The sequence below is a fragment of the Cebus imitator genome, unplaced genomic scaffold (assembly GCF_001604975.1).
Source record: "Cebus imitator isolate Cc_AM_T3 unplaced genomic scaffold, Cebus_imitator-1.0 Scaffold196, whole genome shotgun sequence".
In the NCBI taxonomy this organism is placed as follows: Eukaryota; Metazoa; Chordata; class Mammalia; order Primates; family Cebidae; genus Cebus; species Cebus imitator.
In genome coordinates, this window is record NW_016107511.1 from 1,271,983 (window position 1) to 1,294,237 (window position 22,255).

Below are 22,255 nucleotides of genomic sequence, written 5' to 3' on the forward strand. Positions count from 1 at the left end.
AAAAAAAAAAAAAAAAAACAAAGGTTGATTTTAAGAAAAAAAATCAAAGACCCAAACAAAATCAAAGAGGTAACAGATAAACCAGAAATATCCATAAATGAAGAACACAGCTGATAATAAATTATTGACATTGGGAAAAGCTTAGGATAATCATATTGAATACAGAGGAGAAGGACAAAGAGATTAAAGCAATTGGAAGAAACAGAAAAAAACGTATAGGGGGCAAAGGAAACAAGTCCACAGTCCCAGATGCAGAGAATCCAACAAATGAAACAGGAAATGTATTCAAAGCATAATAAAAACCGTTTTTTTCTTAAAGGAGAATAGAATTTTTAGGTCAAAATAAGCATATTTTATTTTAGAAAAAAAATTAAAATAATTAACTATAAGGTATACTCTGAATACGTTTTTGCAATTAAAGGATAACATATCTGTCCAGAGCCACAAAGACTCTGAGATTTCACCCTCCTTGCAAACTAACAATTTAGCTTGCCACAGATTCACAGATGCTGATAGAAAACACAGAATTTCCTATCAGCATCCATGAATCAGAGTTAGAGAACTTTATTGCTCGCCACACGCACAGCATGCAGCATGAGCATCAGAATATTTGCACTGGTTCCCCTTATCTCCAAAACTTCAAGGGCGACACGATCCATGGGCCCAGATGGGTGCGACACACACACAGTAGGTAGGTTTGCATCTCAGATGAGGAGCCCCCAGATGTGGGTCTGGGACTCCTTGAGCAAGCAGGAGGCAAGCCAGTCCCCCTCCTCTCTGGGGAGTGGGTACACATTGATAGTGATGCTCTGTTCTCTTCGAACTACTTAGCTGCCTACATGACTGGCTACAGAAACTGCTTGGTATCAGAGGGTGGAGACGTCATGCCATCTGGCACTCTCGGCAAAAATGTGCAGAGACACCCAGGCTCCTTATTGAACCACCTCTCTAAGCAGCAGCCTCCACACACTGAGGTAGAGCAGGAAATAAAAATACATTAGTCTCAGACTCTTCCACAGCAATGTATGATGCTAGTGGATAAGAAACACCTTTACAATATTTCTGAGGGAAAGATTTTTCCTAGCTTAGTTGTGGTTCACACACTGGGCAGTAGGTAGATCCTCACAGGCATGAAAGAACCCTGGGCTAATAGCGCCAATGAGGTGGGGGAGGGAGGACTCGACCATGGAAAAATGAATGAAAATGCTGCAGAAAAGAGATCAATGCACACTCAGAAAATACTTTACCTAATGACTGTTTTGGAAGAAATAATGATAAATGGATAATAAATCCATCCAACCAAGTAATAAGTTGAAACAAAGGTGATTCATTCTCTATAAACCAATGCTTCAGTAAGGAAACACGGATCTTCAGTACTGACTGTGCCTTTATGGTATGTGTGTTTTCCTGATATTCGTCCCAGTCCCCGTACTGCCACTAATTTTCTCTCTGGCCAAAATAAGGGCATTTGTCTACTCTTTCATAACCAAAAAACTGTTGTTATGAAAAGAAAGCTTTTTCTCGCCATTACTTACTATCTCCGCGGCAGAGCAGCGGCCCCAGTGTATAAGCTGCTTCGGAATGGGGTCGGCCTCCGTCCATCATCACGATCTGAGTGACTGGCAGGTGCTCCTTTTGGGAAAAGACTATTGTGTCACTGGTCCTAAAAATAAACCACCAAAACCCTTAAAATTATTCTGATTAACATACAGGCAAAATTAACTCTGATCCCTTATTGCAATTTGAAGCAACATCACAGGACTTAACATAACACTTAGCATTTTCAATATTTTGAGAGCACAGAGACTACCATGAATCTAAATCAGGATGGGCAAACATTCTGTGTAAAGGACCGTACAGTAAGCGATATTGGCTCAGCAGGCCACGCAGCTTCTCGCAGCCACGACCCAACTCTGCCACCAATGTGTGAAAGCAACCACAGACACAGATAGGCATGGCTGGGTTGCAATAAAAATTATGGACATGAAATTTGGATTTCATACAAGTTTTATGTGTCATGAAATATTCTTTTTATTTTTCAACCTTTTAAAAATGTAAAAAAAAATTCTTGGCTCACTGTCATACAAAAACAGACTAGTGGTCTGGATTTCGCCCAAAGCAGGTGGTTATCAACTCCGGACCCATTTGCCAGTTCCTGATCTAAATGATTACAGAGAATAAAGGGGACAAATCAAGAAGGGTGGTCATTTTGTGAGCATGGGATATTATATTAATATTTTCAAGATTCTTAAGCATATAACTTCCCTTCTAAAATTGTCTTAGAGTAATATCTAAATGATTATTCATTACAAATAAAAATAGTAACACTGGATTTAGACATTCATTTTGCAGAATATTAACTTATCATTAATTTTTTAAAGTCCTTTTAAAATACATACATTACCCTTATAAGTAATATATAGACTAATGCATGTGAAAGTGGTCTGTGCAATGCTGCTCCCAGTAGTTCAGTCAATAAACACAGGCAGGGCACAGTGGCTCACGCCTGTAATCCCAACACATTGGGAGACTGAGGGGGGCAGATTGCTTGAGCTCAGGAGTTTGAAACCAGCCTGGGCAACATAGTAAGGCCCCGTCCTTACAAAAAACACAAAAATTAGCTGGGCGTGGTGACACACACCTGTAGTCTCAGCTATGTGGGAGGCTGAGGTGGGAGGATACCTTAAGTCTGGGAGGTAGAGGCTGGAGTGAGCCATGTTTCCAGCCAGGGTGACAAAGTGGGACCAAAGTTTCCAGCCTGGGTGACAAAGTGAGACCCTGTCTCAAAAAATACAAAATACAAACAATCAAATTCTAACACTTAGTGCTCACCTTTTGTTGAACAGGCACTGTCTTGGGAATTGTGGACACAGAATAAAAAATATAGTCTCTGTCTTCTGAAAGCATACAGCCTATTGGATACCATGAGTATTAATTATGTGACTGGGAAAATAAATACACATGTCTGGATCCACTACAAAGAGACCTGGAGGATACCCTAGGAGACCCTCGGGTCCTGGTCTTAGCTACGCCACTAATTTTGTCTCTGCCCAAACTGAAGGCATTTGTCTACTCTTCTGTAAAAATATTTTATTATACGTATATAAATGTATATGTAATAAATATTTGGCCAATAATAAATATTGCATATATGCATTTGTAATAAAATGCTTATATTTATATACATGTTTATGTTTTATTATATATTTGCTTCAACTGCATGTGTATTCTTATTTACAGATAAAACACTCTTAGTCCAGTTACTCATTATGATATAGAAACTCTATAGAATCTAGTGAATTTTTTTTTAATTGCCCAGTTCCCAAACCTTCTTTTGTATGCATTTGTGGCAAAAAAAATCATAACTGATATGTCATCATTTGCAACACTTTTGTATTTTCAAAATAAGGTTTTCTAAATTAACAAAAATTAAATTTCTATGTCAAACTTGGACATATATTGGGGGTACATGTGATATTTTGATACCTGAATACAATGCGTAATGATCAAATCAGGGTAACTGTGATATCCATCACTTTGAGCATTTATCCTTCGTTGTGGTGGGAACATTACAATTCTCCTCTAGCTATTTTGAAATAGCTAATAAATTACTAGTAACTATAATCTCCCTAGCACTATCAAATACTAGAACTTATTTTACTTAACTGTACTTTTGTACCCACTAATCAACTTCTTTTATAAAAGACTTTAGGCATCAAAGTTTCAAACTGGAAAAGACAGAACTAAAATAAAATGGCTATAGTATTTAAGATTATTTCCTGAAAAAAATGCTCTATGGTAAAGAAAGCTTATTTCTAAAATTCAGACCAAAATCCCATTGCCTTACCTAGTTAAGACTCTGTCAGTTATTTTTATGCAAATAATAGAATACAGATTATGTAAAGGCATCACCATTCAGCTTTAGAGTAGACTGATGGTAGACAAGCTAGAAATATGTCTCCTGGTAAATGAGGTAGGTCTAGGAAATTTTTTATTAATGCGGTAGCCATTAAAAATTACTATTCCAACTTCTGTGATTATCATTTTAGCAAGTCTACTAGAGAAAATGCAATTTTATTATTTATGGAGGATGCTTGAATTTTAAAGATCTATTTCGCATGAAAGCTTCAAGTTTCATTCCATTTTTAATATTGACTGTGCGGAATACTGAGAATGTCTGAAATCCAGAGTGCATTTCAGTTCATTTGGGCAGATACTATAATACAGTTTTGTTTTTTCAGTTGTTTTGGAAAGATTGGTGTTTTCAGTCTGAGCAAAAAGATGGTCAGTATTTTTTCACCAATTTCTTATTGTTACAGGCAGATTCCCAACCTTTGCAGATCAAAATAGAATACTCAAGATTTGTCACAGTTATCAGACTTCCTCAAAACTTCCTAATAGGAATATCTCATTTTTCTTCTTTTCTCTCTATTATTTTCTAAAGCTTACACTATAGTCTACACTTGGAAATAGTGCATTCATAGGTAACATAATCTCTTGCAGCAGTATTAAAAATTCAGTAAGAGAACTTTCAAAGACTTTTGGTTTTTAATTTTATATTTTATTAAAAATTTTATTTATTAAAAATTCCTATTGTTCTTGAAATTGTGCTTTCCTAGGAAGTGTGAAAACGTCCAAAAGCTACTACTTATTATTTGCCAGATAACTTTATTTAAGGCAAAGTAGAGCCATAAATTTGGGCGGCTGCAAAGAAAGCTAAAAGGGAGAAACACTGAGTCAACTTTAACTTTTAATGATTATTTTGGGGTAGTAGGTCAGCAATAATAAAATCATTGTGATCCACACGCAACCCACTTAAAAAATTTCCAGATTCTCAATTTCTGTTAATTGCCTATCTTTTAGTCAATTCAACCAGCATTAATTACTATAGCAATATAGCATGTCTTGACAGCTAACAGAATTAGTCTCTTCACGTTGTTTTTCATCTTAACAATTACCTTGCTTATCCTTTCATCCTTAATTTCCATGTGAATTTTAAAACCAACTTGTTGCAATCTACACAAACAAGTAAACCACCACATTTTTTGGAATTTCATTAAAATTATAGATTAATTTGAGGAGAATGTCAACTTTGAAAGAAGGTATCTCACCAGCCGCATTATTGGTATTTTGGACTAATTTTTTTTTGTTATGAGGGGTTGTCCTGTGCATTGTTAAGATGTTTAGCAGCACCCTGACTTCTAATTAATAGACACCAATATAAACAACCTTCCTCTAAAAAGTCTTCGGACAATGCCAAATGTCCCCTAAGGGTCAAAATTACCTGATTGAGACCCACTTCTTTAAGATACTGAGTCATATTATCCACGACAGTAGTGAGTCAATCCATTTATTTGGCTGTCCTTAATTCTCTTGACAAAGATTCATAATTTTTTCCATTAAAGTACTGTAGTTATTCCACAGAACTTTACATTTTTGTTAATATTGCAAACACATTTTTACTAGGTTTGTAACAGTAATTATTTTATGATTTTAAAGAAATTCAAGACTGACCATAAATCAGTAAACTTATTGAACTATCATTTTTCCTGATATTTCTTTATATTATTTTGGATTTTCTATGTAAGCAATCATGGCATCTATAATATCTGCCGTTTGTTTCTTTTCCAAACTTTTCATCACTTACATGTATTTTATCTTCTGTTGTGTCTGTCACTGACACATGCATGAGCTTTTAAAAGTTATGTTTGTTATTGATTATAATTAAGCGTATAGTTTCTATCATGGCAATTCTGTAAAATTTGTTAAGATTCCATCCATTTGCAGGATTTTCTATACTTGCTCAATAATATTGTATAATACATTCTATAAAAAATTTTTCTTTACTCAACTTGATATATGGCTGCTGTATCAAGTTTATGAATTATAATATTAAAATATTCTTATCTGCTTCACTTATTCATTCCCAAAAATGTTATGTTAAATTATTCTACTGTTTTGGGTGTCACTTTGCCTTTGCATATTTATTACTTCTTTACATATTTTGAACACTCTGATGATGCATACAAGTGTAGGGTAATGAGATTGTTCTAGTGAGCCCATCTTAGCATTAGACAGAATTCAAGTTTATCCCTAACACTGCTTTTGTCTTAGTCTGACTTACAGCTATATCTGCTTTCTTTTGATCTGTATTTACTTGGTAAATATTTTCCATCTTTTTAGTTTCAACTTCACTGAATGCTTATATTTTATCTTCTGTAAACAAGATATAGCTTCTTTACAAATCCAGTATGATAAAATCTAATGTCTGGTTTTTAAATAAACACAGTTTACTCATATTTATTATGATTATTTGTACACTTGTATGCATTTAAACCACCGTATTTTATGCTTTTTATTTGTGCTTATTTTTTAAAGACTCTAAGATAATCACACAAAAGGCCTATTTAAATTATTAGAAGTAAAATAATATAGTTACATGTGTCATCATTACACTAGGAAAACAACTTGCGGATTTTTGCAGACAGTTGAATTATATGTTATATGTATATTTTAGAGACTATATAAGTGTCTTTGAACACAGTCCACTCTACATTTATACACATACATTGACTTGCAGTTTAGCTTAATATTTTAAGTCATTACAGTGCCTTTTAAATATATTTGTTTATATAATAAATCTTTGGCATGTCATAGTTATTTGATAGAACTTTCCTACTGTAACTGAGGAACTGTCTGATCATTAACTATTTTTTAAGTAATACACTTTCGATGAGCTGCTGATTACAGGTACACCTTATGGAAAAATGGTGATGGTTTATATTAACAACACCACTGGCTACCTCAACAGACAGATACCTGAAGAGACTTAAAATAGCTTTCACTTTACTTTCATTTCTGAATACTATTTTTTTTATCATAAACTTCCCACCAAGAAAACCTTACTAGGGATCTCAGTAATAGAAAATACTGAATAAAAACTAAGATTTAGGTTCTTATTTCTACATCTTAATCTATATTATTATAATTATAAATCCATTTTATAAGGTTGGTAAATTCTAGTTTTATAAACTGAAAAATCAATTTTATTTGAAAAAATTAAAATAGAAATTGGAATTCCCCACCCCAATCCCCATACACACACCCACATTTACAAAACATTTTCTGCAAAGTTGGGACAGAATTTGAGAATCCTTATGGTCTTACTGCTGAATAGACCTGTCTACCAGAAGGTGCAAAGTAAATAAAATAAGATTAAAAAGCAAATGACTCCACAATGCTCCCTTCTGAATGTAGGAGGGGATTTAATTTTTAAGACCTGTATCTCTCCTAAATTTGTTTTCCAAATGAAAGCCCAAGTCTTCTGTCACACGAATGCAGTCCTTTATGGTGCTGCAGTGTCACGGCTAAGGGTGTCAGTGGACCTGCACCCACTTCAGTTTCGCCCATCCCCCTCCTCAGAGTCAGGGCATGGGAAGGTCACTCAATACAGGTGGCTCCAAGTGAAGCGTTCCTCTGGTTACTGCCCTAAGTATATGAGAAGTCTACAATAAAGTATGCACTTAACACTAATAGAGAGTTCTGTAACAAAAAATGGTTAACATTCTTCTAATTAAGTTATAAAGCCACTAGCATATATACCATTCTGGCTTTCTTGCAATAACTTGCCAATGATCTCCTCTCTGACCTATAGAAAATGTGGGTGGGAACAGACTAATGAGCTGGAGGGCTGGAGCCCTTGCAGGCAGAAGCCCCTTGTGGAATGGAGGAAATGAAAACCTCTGGGATTGTTAAAGATGTCTCTCAAAAGATTTGAAGGTGGCTGTTTGTCTCATTACGGAGCCCAAAGCTAACAAATGTCATCACACTATAACACCAGACACTTTAAAATGTACATCATACAAAATCTTGTATAAAAGCATTTTAATAGATGGGAGGTTACTTCAGACCTGAAATTAAGGGTGGCCAGACTTGAAACTGTGGATAGGATTTGTTCTTCTTACTCACTGCACTAAAACTGCATTCATTTTTAAGTAAGAGAAAGCTATATTAGGATTGTACATCAAAATATTGAAAAAGAGTGTCTCATAAATCTATATGATTATTTTGTAATTTTCAACTTGAGGAAGAGTAAAAATAATACCGATGTAAGTGTATAGTATGTATTCTATAGAAAGCTCCAGTAGATTCAAGTGAGTTTTTCCAATTTCACAATATTTTTTAAAGTGATAGAAAATAGACTTTTTTATGCCAAATAAATAAGTGGACTAGCATGTAGGCCAAATAATAAACTCAATTTTCAGGAATCAAATTACTGCTTAGATTAGATATTTTATGTTCAAATCAACTATACTGACACGTGGATTGACCATTATTATTATTATTTTTTTTTTAAGGTGAAGTCTCACCCTGTCGCCCAGGCTGGAGTGCAGGGGCGCAATCTTGGCCCACAGCAACCTCCTGGGCTTAAGCGATTCTCCTGTCTCAGCCTCCTGAGGAGCTGGAACTACAGGCACACACCACCACACCTGGCTAATTTTTGTATTTTTAGTAGAGACAGCATTTCATCACATTGGCCAGGCTGGTCAACCTTCTGAACTCAGGTGATTCACCCACCTCAGCATCCCAAAGTGTTGGGATTACAGGCGTGAGCCACTGTGTCTGGCCTAAGATTTTTTTAAAAGCATGTACTCTGCATGATCTAGCTATTTTATGACAATGCTTTTTAAGTTGCTAACATGAACCCAAAGATTAAAAACATTTACGCATTACAAATTAAATAAAAGAAAACCAATATACATTTCAATAATAACCTCAAAAAGAACTTCTAAAATAAAGAGGCATTGCAATCTACATGAGAAAATTTTTCTGCTCAAAGAAAAGCTTACAGCATACTTTTCAAATTCCTGAAATTCTATGTTAGTTGTTTCAAAGTGTAGTCTACAGAACACTTGGTGCTCAAAGTTTTGCTATCGCACTAAAGAAGAGTTCAGTGAGTATGGGAAATTGTTGCTTCTACAAAATAAACACAGTCTTTTTACGCAGGACCTCTGAGAGTTCTAATGTGTTAATATTACTGTTAATTTCTAAAAGAATGATAGAATGTGCAGCATTATATCCCAAATCATTTTAAGACAAAGATTTGGAGAAATTCGCTTTTTGAATTGCCACATGAATACTAGATTGATTAATTAACTAAACTAAACTAAACTGAACTTCCAAGAGAATGATATTTGATTTCCAGTGATTGAAAAACTTACCAGCTGTTTCTATATCCAGAAAAATAAAACACACATTATCCAGTATTCACAATGAAATAGTAAATCTCTAGCCATAAAATTTAATCCTTAGATTGACCATATTTCATCAAAACTTATATTTCAACTTGCTTGAACATACTTTAATCTAGTTACCTTTTTGTACCAGCTTGTCTGACATTTAATTAACTATGCATAATTAAAAAATAAAAACTACATTTTTGTGCAGGGAAATCATGTGGAAATCACCATTCATTCCGGCCAGCATCACAGTTGCAGTAATATTGAGAATCAATGCAGTTCCCCTCTAATCCACAAGTACACTTTTGAGCATCAGGCAGAGAACCTCCCCAGTAAGTGTGTGTTTCATTGGTTCTTCCAACCCACCAGCTCAGTGGGGTTCCATCTGAAAGACAAGTATGAGAAGATGTCATCTACTTTGTCCCTCACCACCACCCTCCCCATATAACTCCCTGTACTCCCAGCTGTAAAGTACGTGTGTGTCAGAGATAGAGAGAAAATGAGACTATACTTAAAAACCTGTATTTTACCTCTGAAACAAAGATATTTCTTTAACACGCTAACCAATGTTTTTCCACCAATATTTCATTATCTAGGCTTAAATGACTCCCACCTATTATTCTTTTATTAGAATTTAGTCCTTAGTTGCATGTGATATTATATACTTTCCATAGAAATAGCATTCATAAAACATTCACCATTAAAATAAATACCAGAGTAATCTGCATACTACAGATAAAATCTATTTGAAATTATGAAATGTTCATTGAGAAAATTTAATATTATACAAAGATACTGATTTTATCTCATTACATCTTTTTGCTAACTAGCTGTGTGTTACACATTTGGAAAGATATGGTACTCTCTGTAAGGACTTATAAATTTTTGGAGGCCTGTGTTTTTATTGTATTGGATGTCCTGACTTTTTATCTGGAGGCTAAAGAAATGGCACTGATAGGCCTTTTTCATCTCTGAAACAAAGTGCCGTGGGTCAACTACAGCTCTGACTAGTGCACCTCCTCCTCAGCAATGACAATGATTAAACTGTAGAGCCAGACACTGACTTAGGTCTATAGAGCCACATAATAGGACAAGGGATGCTTCTGGGGATAGGGAGTGAAGGTTGGGGTGATGGAGTACACATCACAGTAAAGTTAGCATAATTTAAAAAGCAGGTGTCAGGCCACCCATCTTAAAAAGTGGAAGGGGACCAGGGGAAACAAGTTGCAGTTGTCACAGATTAGGGCATGAGGAAAATAAAATTGGATTAAGTCAACCAATTTTTTAAACATGCTTGGTCATATGGTGCTTTTTTTCAAATTTCAATAGGTTGTTACCATTGCGATATGAATTGAGATCTGGAACTTAGCTTCTACCTTATTGCTTATCACAACTCAATTATAACTCATTCTTAGATAGGATCTCTGCATTCATTACTACCACTGCTGACCACTGCTGTCCACTGCCCACCCGTCTGCCCAAAAAAAAAAAAAGCGATCTGGGAAAATTTAAAGAGGAATTAGTATCAGGAATCTTTTTAAAAATGTGCTAAAAGCTTTGTCACTAAAAACTGAAAGATATTCTTAAAAATTAATATACCTTTCTAGGCATGCCACTTTAAAAATTACCTACTTCACCATTAAATGGTCACAGATTAAAGAGCAAAACACTCATTATATCCTAACGTACAAGTGCAAATTTACATCTAAATCTCCTATATTCCCTATAAAGTAGTAAAAATATATATTTTTAGAAACAGTAACAAAAAGACTTAAGGGGGAACTTCTAGACTGATAAAGGATTATGTAGATTTGTCTATTCCTGCGATTTCTACCAAGTATAATGATAGATTCCAGAAATAATACAGAAGACAACCAAAGAGGATTCTGAAAGGTAGAAAGAGGAAGGTTAGGTTTCCAGGACTGGAAAATACAATAACATAACTTTTAAAAAACTCTAAATGGGCTCAAGAATAGAGTGAAGAAGACAGAGGATAGAATCAGTGAACTTAAGGACACATCAATAGACTTTATCTAACCTGACCAAAAAAGAGAAAATAGACTGAATATAAAAATAACTGAGCCATAGGGACCTATTAGGCAACAGCATCAGAATCTCAAAAAGAGAGTGTGCTGAAAGAGTACTGAAGAAATACTGGCTATAAATGTCCCACATGTGGTGAAAGATATTAAACTCACAGATTTAAGAAGTAAAGTAAGTCCAAAAAGGAATAAGCCCAAAATATATGCACACCAAGATTCATCATAATTGAACTTTTTGGAACAAAACAACAAAAAAATTGAAAGCAGGCTGAGAGAATAACACATTATCTGTAAGAGAACACTAATTTGAATGATAGTAGATTACTCATCTGAAATTATAGAACCAGAAGAAATGGGATATTTTTTTCAGGGCTGATACAAAAGAATTGTCAACTATAAATTCCATATCCAGAGCAACTGTCATTCAAGAATAAAATGGAAATAAAACCTTTTTAACACAAAAGAAAACTAAAATAATTTGTTGCTAGAAGACATTCCCTGAAGAATGGCTAAAGGAAAGTTTTTCAAAAGGAAAGGAACTTAGAAGGATTCTTGGAACATCAGGAAACAAATGAAAAAAGAAGAAACATGGGTAAATATAACAGACTATCCTTATCATTAATTTTCGAAATAACATATAATTGACACAAAAATTGTAATACCATATGATACTCAAGACAACGATATTTAGAAGGGTGAAAAATAAAGGACCCATATAGAAATAAGGATTCTATATTTCATTCTAAGGGTGAAAATATTTAAGATTGACTGTGATAAGTCACATATATATACTATAATATCAAGCAATCAGTAAGAAAATTATAAAAATTACCTTAAATGTAAATGTCAAATATAATAAAAGGTAAGAGATTGGCAGAGTGAACTGAAACAAAAACACAACTAGATATTTCTAAGACACTCACTTCAAAGTTAAACATAGGTAGGTTAAAAGTAAAAGGATGGAAAAAATACACTCTGCAAATTAATTTTGAAAGAAAACAGAATGGCTATCTCATAAAACAGACTTCAGAACAAAAATACTAGAACCAAAGAGGGACATTACTTGATGATTTCTTTTTTTAAATCACCAGGAAGACATAAATGAGTATGCAAGAAACAACGGACCCTTACGAAAATGAAGCCAGAAAAGACTTCTAGTTTCCAACCTCACATAACATTAGGAGACTGGAAGTCATCACTCCCATTCTCACAACAAGAAAACATCTGAACTAACTAAAAATCAACAATTCTTTTTAGATCCAATAGAGAGTTAAAGTCATAGGAAAAACATTACTCCGGAAGCTACAGAGACAAGTGAAAACAGTATTGCAGCTAATGGAGCAAAAGCAGATGGTGTAGTCTGGCAAGAACACTTACAATGTAATTGACTAATTGATGGGTCCTAAGCAAGGACAAGCTTGAGTGATTAAAAACTACGAGAGTGAGGGATAAGCCTTGGTCAACACACTTTCAGGAGTTTTACCTCCAGGAGGTAACTCATTAAGTTCTCAGGATAAAGATAGGAGAAAAATGCTCTATGTCTCCAGCACAGGGAGGGAAGGAGTAAACATTTTGAAATAAGCACAGAACATTATGTTCTCCTTAACAGCATTCTAACCACCTCACAAAAAACTAGTTTACTAGAGCCTAAACCACCTAGGGGAAGGGAAATACCCAGCACCAGCCCTGTCTAACCTTCTTTTCTCACCCAAGGGAAGGGGAAAGAAGCTGAGAAGCACTCTGAAGGTCAGTCAAGAAGACAGTCTCCCTAAAAGACTGACCTAATCATAGGAGTATAGGATGCTTCTCCTCTCTCTACACCTTACCATCACATCAGTAAGTTACCTGTATAGTAACAGCAGATTACAAATGAAAAAGCTGTCAATTTTGGTCCCTATTTAAGATAGACTCTCTAGGGAAACTCAAATGAAACAGAATAAAGAAAAATAAAAGGACCTTAGAGGAAATTATAGCTTCTGACACCACAGTGATGCAAAGATCAAACATGGACTACTCACCAGATAAACATAAAACCTTACATTAAAGACATCCTTACCTCAGTTCCTTTGCCAATATAACATGTTGGGCTTTCAACAGAAAACTACAAGGCATGCTAAAGCCAAAAAATACAGTCTTAAGACACAAAGCAAGCAAACATGCAGATATGACAGATTTGGAAATATCAGATAAGAAATTTGAAATAATCAATATGCTAAGGGCCCTATGTTGAAAAAATGGACAACATGTAAGAACAGGCAATCTAAACAAAAGATATGAAATCTAAGAAAGAATCAGAAGGAAACTTAGAGATTAAAAAAAGTATAAGAAATGTAGGTCTTTGATGGGCTCATCAAAAACTGGAACCACTGGGAAGACTGGGAAGTGCTGAGGAAAGAATCAGTGAGCTTGAAGATATGTCAATAAAAATTTTCCATTAAACACAAAGAGGAAAAAAATGAAACATAGTATCCAAAGTCTGTTGGACAATTTCAAACAGTGTAACACATGTAACCCATAATGAGAATACCAGAAGTAGAAGGAAGACAGTGAGAACCAGAAGAAATATTTAAAATAATGATGGTTGAGAATGGTTCAGAATTAATGACAGACATTAAACTACAGGTTCAGGAATCTCAGCAAACACCAAGCAGGTTAAATACAAAAAAAAAAATCCACACCTAGCCATATCATATTTAAAATGCAAAAAATCAAAGAGTTTCTTAAAATTAAAATAAAATCTTTTAAAAATAAAATCTTGAAAGAAACCAGAGTAAAATAAAACACCTTACCTACACAGGAGCAAGGATGAAAATTATGACAGATTTCTTTTAAGAAACCATGCAGGCAAGAATAAAGTGAAGGGAAATATTTAAACTGTTGAGAGAAAACACACGCTAACATAGAAATCTGTATCCAGTAAAATTATCCTAAATAGCAAAGTAGAAATAAAGACTATCTTAGATAAACAGAAATTGATGAACTCTTTCTCCAGTAGGTCTAACTTGCAAGCCACGTTAACAGAAGTTCTTCAGAGAAAAGAAAAACAATATAAGTCAGAAATTCAGAACTACATAAAGGTAGAAGCATTAGACAAGGAATAAATAAATGTAAAATAAAATCTAGTGTCTTCTTAATTGATGTAATAGGTAACAGTTCTAAATAACAATACTAACAATGTATTGGGTGATTATAGCTATGAATAAGTAAAATGAGTGATAGCAATGTAATACAAATTAGAAGGACTGGAAATACTGTTACAAAGTACCAGCACCATCAATGAAGTGGAATAGTGTTATTTGAAAGTAGATTGTTATAATATATATTTCATACTCAAAGGCTACCACAAAAAAAATTACAAAGAAATGTAATGGATATTCTAGGAGGAATGAGGATATTGAAACGTATAAAATGCTCAATTAAAACCAAAAACATGAGAGAGGAATTCAGGAAAAAAAGAAGAAACAAGGACAACCAATAAAAAAGAGTTACAGTATTACAAATATTAATCCAAGTATCAATAATCACTCTAAATGTAAACAGTCTAAATATACCAATGAAGACAGAGACTGTCAGAATGGACAAAAAAAAAAAAAAAAAAAATCCCATGATCCGGCTATGTATATTGTCTGCTGAAATCTTCTTTAAATATAAAATAGCAGGTAGATTTAAAGAGCTAGAGAAAGATATACCATGCTAACACTAACCAAAAGAAAGCCAGAGTAGCTAAATTAATTTCAGACAAAGCCAACTGCAGAGCAAGGAAAATTATCAGGGATGAAAAAGGGCATTAGACAAGGAGTCAATACAATAAGAAGACATACTGCTACTTAATGTGTATGTACCTAGCAACAGAAAGTCAAAATATGTTAGGGGGAAACTGATAGAACTGCAAGGACAGAGAGACAAATCCATTATTGCCACTGGAGACTTCAACATCCCTCTATGAGTAAGTGACAGACCCAGCAGGAAGAAAATCATTAAAGATAGATTTGAACTGAACAGCACCATCAATCAACTGGATCTAAGTGAATGCTTGAGAATTCAATTAGCGTTACAGAATACTTTATCCAGCCACTGCAGAATACACATTCTTCTCAAATACAAATGCACAATTCATTAAGTTAAACCACATTGTAGGCTATAGAACACTTTACCAAATTTAAAAGAATAGAAATCATACAAGGTATGTTCTTGAATCAGAATGGAATTAAACTAATAATAGCAAAAAGAGAACTGAAATATCTTCAAATACCAAAAAATTTAAAAACACATTTCTAAATAATAAAACATGGTGAAAGAGAAAGTCTCAAGACAGAAAAAAAAATTTTTTTAACTAAGCCAGTGATTAATAACCTCCCCAAACAGAAGGCACCAAGCCCAGATGATTCATTGGTGAATTCTATCAACATTGAAGAAATAAATGATAACAATTTTCCACAATCTGTTGCAGAAAAAAAGAAGCAGAATAACTATTTCTTAACTCATTCCGTGGGCCAGCATTACTCTAATGCCAAAACCAGCAAAGCCTTACAAAAAAAAAAGTAAAATGCAAACAAATACCTCTCCGGAACATGAATGAAGCAATCCTTAAAAAATATTAGCAAATTGGATCCAACAATGTATAAAAATAAACACCATAACAAATGCAATTTGCCCCACATGTGCCTTTAACATTTAAAAATTAATACAGTCCATCAGACCAACAAGGTAAAGTATACAAATCATATGCTTTTAGTACATTCTGCTCAATTTTTATGTAAACTTAAAATTGTTAAAAAATATAAAGCCTATTACTATAAGAAACTGATGGAGTGGAATGGAAAAATAAACAGATCCACAATTACAGTACAGATTTCAAAATGTCTCTCTTAGCAACTGACAGAACTACTGGACAACAAATTTAAAAGAACTAAAATCACACAAAATATATTCTCTAAGCATAATGGAATCAAACCAGAAATCAATACAAGAAAGACAAAAAGAAAATCACTAAACACTTAAAAATTTTTAAAAATATACTTCTAAATAAGCTATAGGTCAAAGAAGATGCTTCAAAGAAATTTGTTAAAATACTTAAATGAAAATGAAACTACATGATAAACTAAATGAAAATGAGAACACAACATATCAAAATATGTGGAAAAAACTGTGTTGATAGGGAAAATTTTGGACTAAATGCTTATATTAGGAAAGAGGAAAACCCTGAAGCCAATAATGTAAGTTCTTATATCTAGAAATTGGAAAAAAAAAGGCGAAATTCCCTCATACAAGCTAAAGGAAAGGGACAAGAAAGAGAGGAGTAGATGTCAATAAAATCTGAAACAGAAAAATAATGGAGAAAATCATGAAATGAAAATCTAGTTTCTAAAAACAGTAAGACTGAAAAACTTCTATCAAGACTGACAGATAAAAAGAGATGAGACAAACTATGAATATGAGAAAGTAGGTGGATATCACTACAGATGCTGCAAACATTAAACTAACAACAAGAAAATACTATAAATAATTCTATACAAATCAACTTGACAATTTAGATTAATGGACCAATTTCTCAAAAAGTATAAACTACCACAATTCGCCTTACATGAAATAGGTAATTTAAGTAATTATAACTTAAGAAAACTGAATTCATAATTTAAAATCACTGAAAAAAAAAAAAAAAGAATCTCTTGGCCCATACGGTTTTACTGGAGAATTCTTTTTTTCTTTTTCTTTTTTAGATGAAGTCTCATTCTGTTGCCCAGGCTGGAGTGCAGTGGTGTGACCTTGGCTAACTGCAACCTCTGCCTCCCATGTTCAAGCAATTCTCCTGCCTCGGCCTCCTGAGTAGCTGAGATTACAGATGTGCACCACCACGTCCAGCTTATTTTTTATTTTACTTTATTTTTTTTGGGACAAGGTCTTGTTCTATCACCCAGGCTGGAGTGCAGTGGCTCGATGTCCACTCACTGCAACCTCCGCTTCCCGGTTTCAAGCAATTCTCCTGCCTCAGCCTCCTGAGTAGCTGGGATTACAGGCATGTGCCACCATGGCCGGTTAATTTTTGTGTTTTTAGTAGAGAAGGGGTTTCATCATGTTGATCAGGCTGGTCTCAAACTCCTGACCTCAAGTGACCCACCTGCCTCAGCTTCCCAAAGTGCCGAGATTACAGGCGTGAACCACCCTGATGGGCCTTACTGGAGAATTCTACCAAATGTTTAAAGAAAAATTAAAGTCAATTTTACATAATCTCTTCTAGAAAACAAAGATTATAGAAGCCTACCAAATTCATTTTATATAGGCAGTATTGTCCTGATACTGAAACCAGATAAAAACAATATGAAAAAAAGAAAACTACGTATCAGTATTTCTTATGAATGAATGCAAAAATATTCAATAAAATATTAACAAACCAAACTCATTAGAATTTTTTAAATACATTAGAAATGTATTTTTTAAATTATACATTATGGCCAAATGGGAGTTGCTCTCATTATGCAAAGCTGATTCAATATATCAACAGACAAAAGAAGAAATATAATGTTAATACCAATTGACACAGAAAAGACATTTGACAAAAATCCAATGTCCTTTCAAAATAAAAACTGTCAGCCAACTAGGAATAAAAGGGAACTACCTCAACATAACATAGGAAAAGAAATGAATACTTTCCCCCTAAGACAGGAAACAAGGCAAGGATGTCTGCCCTCACCACTCCAGTTCAACCTAGTACTTAAAGTCTAGCTACTGCAATAAAGTAAGAAAAATAAATTATCTGCATATAGATTGACAAGGGAGAAATAAAGCTGACTCTATTTGCAGATGACCTGATTTCCCATATAGAAAATCCCAAGGAATCTAAAAAAAAGTTAAGTTCAAAAAAGTAAGAGGATATAAGATCACTATAAACAATTATATTTCTATACTCTTTTTTTATGATCCATTCTTTTTTAAACTATACTTTAAATTCTGGGATACATGTGCAGAACATGCAGGTTTGTTAAGGTATACACGTGCCACGGTGGTTTGCTGCACCCATCAACCCGTAATCTACATTAGGTATTTCTCCTAATGCTATTCCTCCCCTACCCCCCCGCCCCTCAACAGGCCCGGGTGTGTGGAAATCCATTTCCAGCTTCATCCTTATCCTTTTTATGGCTGCATAGTATTTCATGGTGTATATGTGCCACATTTTCTTTATCCAGTCTATTACTGATGGGCATCTGGGTTGGTTCTAAGTCTTTGTTACTCTGAACAGTGCTGCAGTAAACATGCATGTACATATATGTTAACAGTAAAATGATTTATAATCCTTTGGGTATATACCTGGTAGTGGGATTGCTGGGTCAAATGGTATTTCTGGTTCTAGATCCTTGAGGAATTGTCACACTGTCTTCCACGATGGTTGAACTAATTTACACTCCCACCAACAGTGTAAAAGCATTACACACATCTACAACCATCTGATTTTTGACCAACCTGACAAAAAGAAGCAACGGGGAAAGGATTCCCTACTTAATAAATGGTGTTTGGAAAACTGGATGGCCATATGCAGAAAACTGAAACTGGACCCCTTCCTTACACTTTACACAAAAATTAACTCAAGGTAGATTAAAGATGTAAACATAAGACATAAAACCATAAAAACCCTGGGAGAAAAGCTATGGAATACTGTTCAGGACATAGGCATGGGCAAAGACTTCATGACTGAAACACCAAAAGCAATGGCAACAAAAGCCAAAATTGACAAATGGGATCTAAGTAAACTAAAGAGCTTTAGGACAGCAAAAGAAACTGTCATCAGAGTGAACAGTCAACCTACAGAATGGGAGAAAATTTTTGCAATCTAGCCATCTAACAAAGTGCTAATATTCAGAATCTACAAAGAATTTAAACAAATTTACATTAAAAAACCAAACAACCCCATTAAAAAGTGAGCAAAGGATATGAACAGACACTTCTCAAAAGAAGACATTTATGCAGCCAACAAACATGAAAAAAGCTCATCATCACTGATCATTATATTCCTATAGTCTAATAATAAACACAAGTAAATAGAAATTTAAAGCACAACAGAACTTATAATCAATCAAGAAACTGTCTAAATGCCTAAGCATACTTATAAAACATAACCTCTGGATGCTAAGTATTACAAAATGCTGAGGAAAGAAATCACAGATCCAAATAAATGAAAAGTTACCTCATGTTCATGGATTGGAAGACTCGAAACAGTAAAGTCATCAATTTTCCCTACATTGAGCTATACGTTTAATGTCATTCCCATCAAAATTCTAGCAAGATTTTGTAGACATAAATTTATCATAAATTTATACAGAATGAGGCAAGTTATGACTTAATTAAACAATCTCAAAAAAGAAAAATAAAGCAGGAGGAATACCTCACGCCTGCTATACAGCTATTCAAGACAGTGTTCAGTACAGTGTGATATTGGTGGAGGGATATAAATTAATTAAACAGATAAAGAATGCATAAACAGACCCACCACACAAATATGTTAACCAATTTTTAACACTATTAAAAATGCAATTCAATGCAGGAAGGATAATCTTTCCAACAAATGGTTCCAGGGCAACTGAACATTCATAGTCAGAGAGAGAGAGAGAGAATCAACTCTCACATCTTACATAAAATGGATCCCCAAAGAGGGCATGGAATTAAAAGTAAAAGGTAAAATTACAACACTTTTAGGAAAAATATTCAAAATCTTTGGAATTGGAATTTAGGGTTAGGTAAAGAATTTTTAGAATTGACACAAAGTGTATGATCTAAAAGGAAAACATGATAAACTGAATCGCATCAAAAAACTTTTGTTCTAAAAAAATCCAGTGAAGACAACAAATTAGACAAGCAACAGAGTTTGAAAAAATGTTCACAAATCACATATCCAACAAATGGCTAGTATCTACAATATATAAAGAATTGAAAATTCAGCAGTCACAAAACAAAATAAACAAATCCAAACAATCCAATCAGAAAATGGAACAACAACAACAACAACAAAAACATGTGCAGATGTCTATCTCACTGAAAAGGATATACAGATGGCAAATAAGCATTATGAAAACATGCTCAGTATTATTAGACATCAGGGAGATGCAAATTAAAGCCACGATAAAGACATTACTACATACTTACCAGAATAGCTAAAATATGCTGGCAACACCAAATGCTAATGAGGATGTGGAGGAAATGAAATCCTCATACACTGTTGGGGGGGAATGGTACAACCATTCTAGAAAACATTTTGGCAACTTTTTATAAAACTAAGTATGCTAAGTATGCAATTACCATATGGCCTACCAACTGCACTTTGGGGCATTAATGCCAGAGAAATGAAAATGTATGCTTGCATAAAACCTGTATACAATGTTCATAAAAGCTTTATTCATAATTACCCCAGACTTTAAATGAACAACCCAAGTGCTCCTCAATGAGTGAACAAACTCTGGTATATCATGCCACTAATTACTAATCAGCAATGAAAAGGAACAAATTACTGATATACACAACCATGCAAATGAATCTAGAGGGGATTACATGGGGTAGAAAAAACTCAATTACAAAGAGTACGTACTATATAATTTCATTTACATAACACTGTTGAAATTTAAAATTCCCCATAGAAATGGAGAACATATTAGTAGTTGCCAGGGGTTTTACACTGGTGGGTGGGAGGAAGGAGGGTGTAGGTGTGGTTATCAATGGGTAATAGGAGAAATTCTTGTACTGATGGAAATACTGTGTGCCTTGACTGTATGAATGTCAGTATCCTCGCTGTGATATTGCACTACAGTTCTACAAGATGTTACCCTGGGGTGGTGGGGGATGGCTTAAAGGCTACTCAAGGTTCTCTCTATTACATCTCACAAGTGTATGGAAATCTACAATCATCTCACAAAAAATTTTTAAAATTCTCTTTTCATAGGAAAATTGTCACTGACTGGTTTAGAATATTCTATTTCTTGTGTTATTTTAGCATCTAGCCCAGAAGTTTCCAAAAGATGGCCTGGGGATTATTTTTTGTTAACAGTTCCAGAGCCAGGGCTGCACTTCAGACCAATTAAACAATCATTCCTGGCTATAGGACACAGTACACCAGCATCAGTACAATTTCAGAATCAGGTGTTACTTCATTTTACAGTGTAGTAAAGTATATGATTAAAGTTCCTTCTGATCTGTTTCCACTAGCAAGGCAAAGCATGTCAGATCTCTTAAAATAAAGGAAATTTAGGCCATGTTATCCTCCTATTTCACCCCTATATTAAACAGGAGCTCCAGAAATATGGGGTCCAGCTTAGATGTTTGTCTAAATTGAGTTTATATTTAAAATTCTCCAGTGGCAGCTTTGCTGTGGCGGTCATAAGACACACAAATGAGGAATGCTTAACTATTGAGTATGTATAGAAAAGGAACACTGTTTTGTTCCTTGAGTAGTTTTACACAGTCATATTCTTTTCATTTTCAACCACTGATTTTCCAAATTAAAATGTTTTATTTTTGCTGTTTTAGAATAATCCTTACGTCTAGAAATAAAGCCAAACAGGTAATAGCTAGTAAACACATTAATTAAATACTAGCCCTGTTGGGAGAATTTCCTTGCTGACCTGTGCAGTGTCCAGACTATGGACTAGTCCCCATGTGAGGTGCTTTCTCACTGACTCACTAGGGGCTCTGGTTTTCTGGTTCCATTAGATGTTCACTCCCTGGCAGCTTGCTCAGTGTCTTCACTTTGCCTTGCATCCCTGGTTAACCAATCCAATATATTTTGCTCCATACTCCTGGCTTAGTTTTCTGTAACTATCTTTCTCACTGATTTAAAATTCAACAGAAATGAACTAACAAATAATTAAGTTTTGTAATGCCAACTTTTAAAAACTGAAGAACTGGGAATGAGAATTTCTTACTTACTGAACTTATGTAGGCTATCTCATTTATAAAAGAAACCCCGAGAGATCCATACTACAGGGTTCACTT

At 34.3% G+C, this 22,255-nt stretch overlaps 1 protein-coding gene across 1 annotated transcript in view; it reads right to left on the reverse strand.

Annotated features, from left to right (window-relative positions):
* The window catches only part of LOC108317005 (contactin-associated protein-like 3), a 224,020-nt gene that overhangs the window by 34,365 nt on the left and 167,400 nt on the right, over positions 1-22,255 (reverse strand). The window contains 2 exon segments of the mRNA XM_037745235.1: positions 1,536-1,663; positions 9,468-9,624. Coding sequence (XP_037601163.1) covers positions 1,536-1,663; positions 9,468-9,624 — 285 coding nt within the window.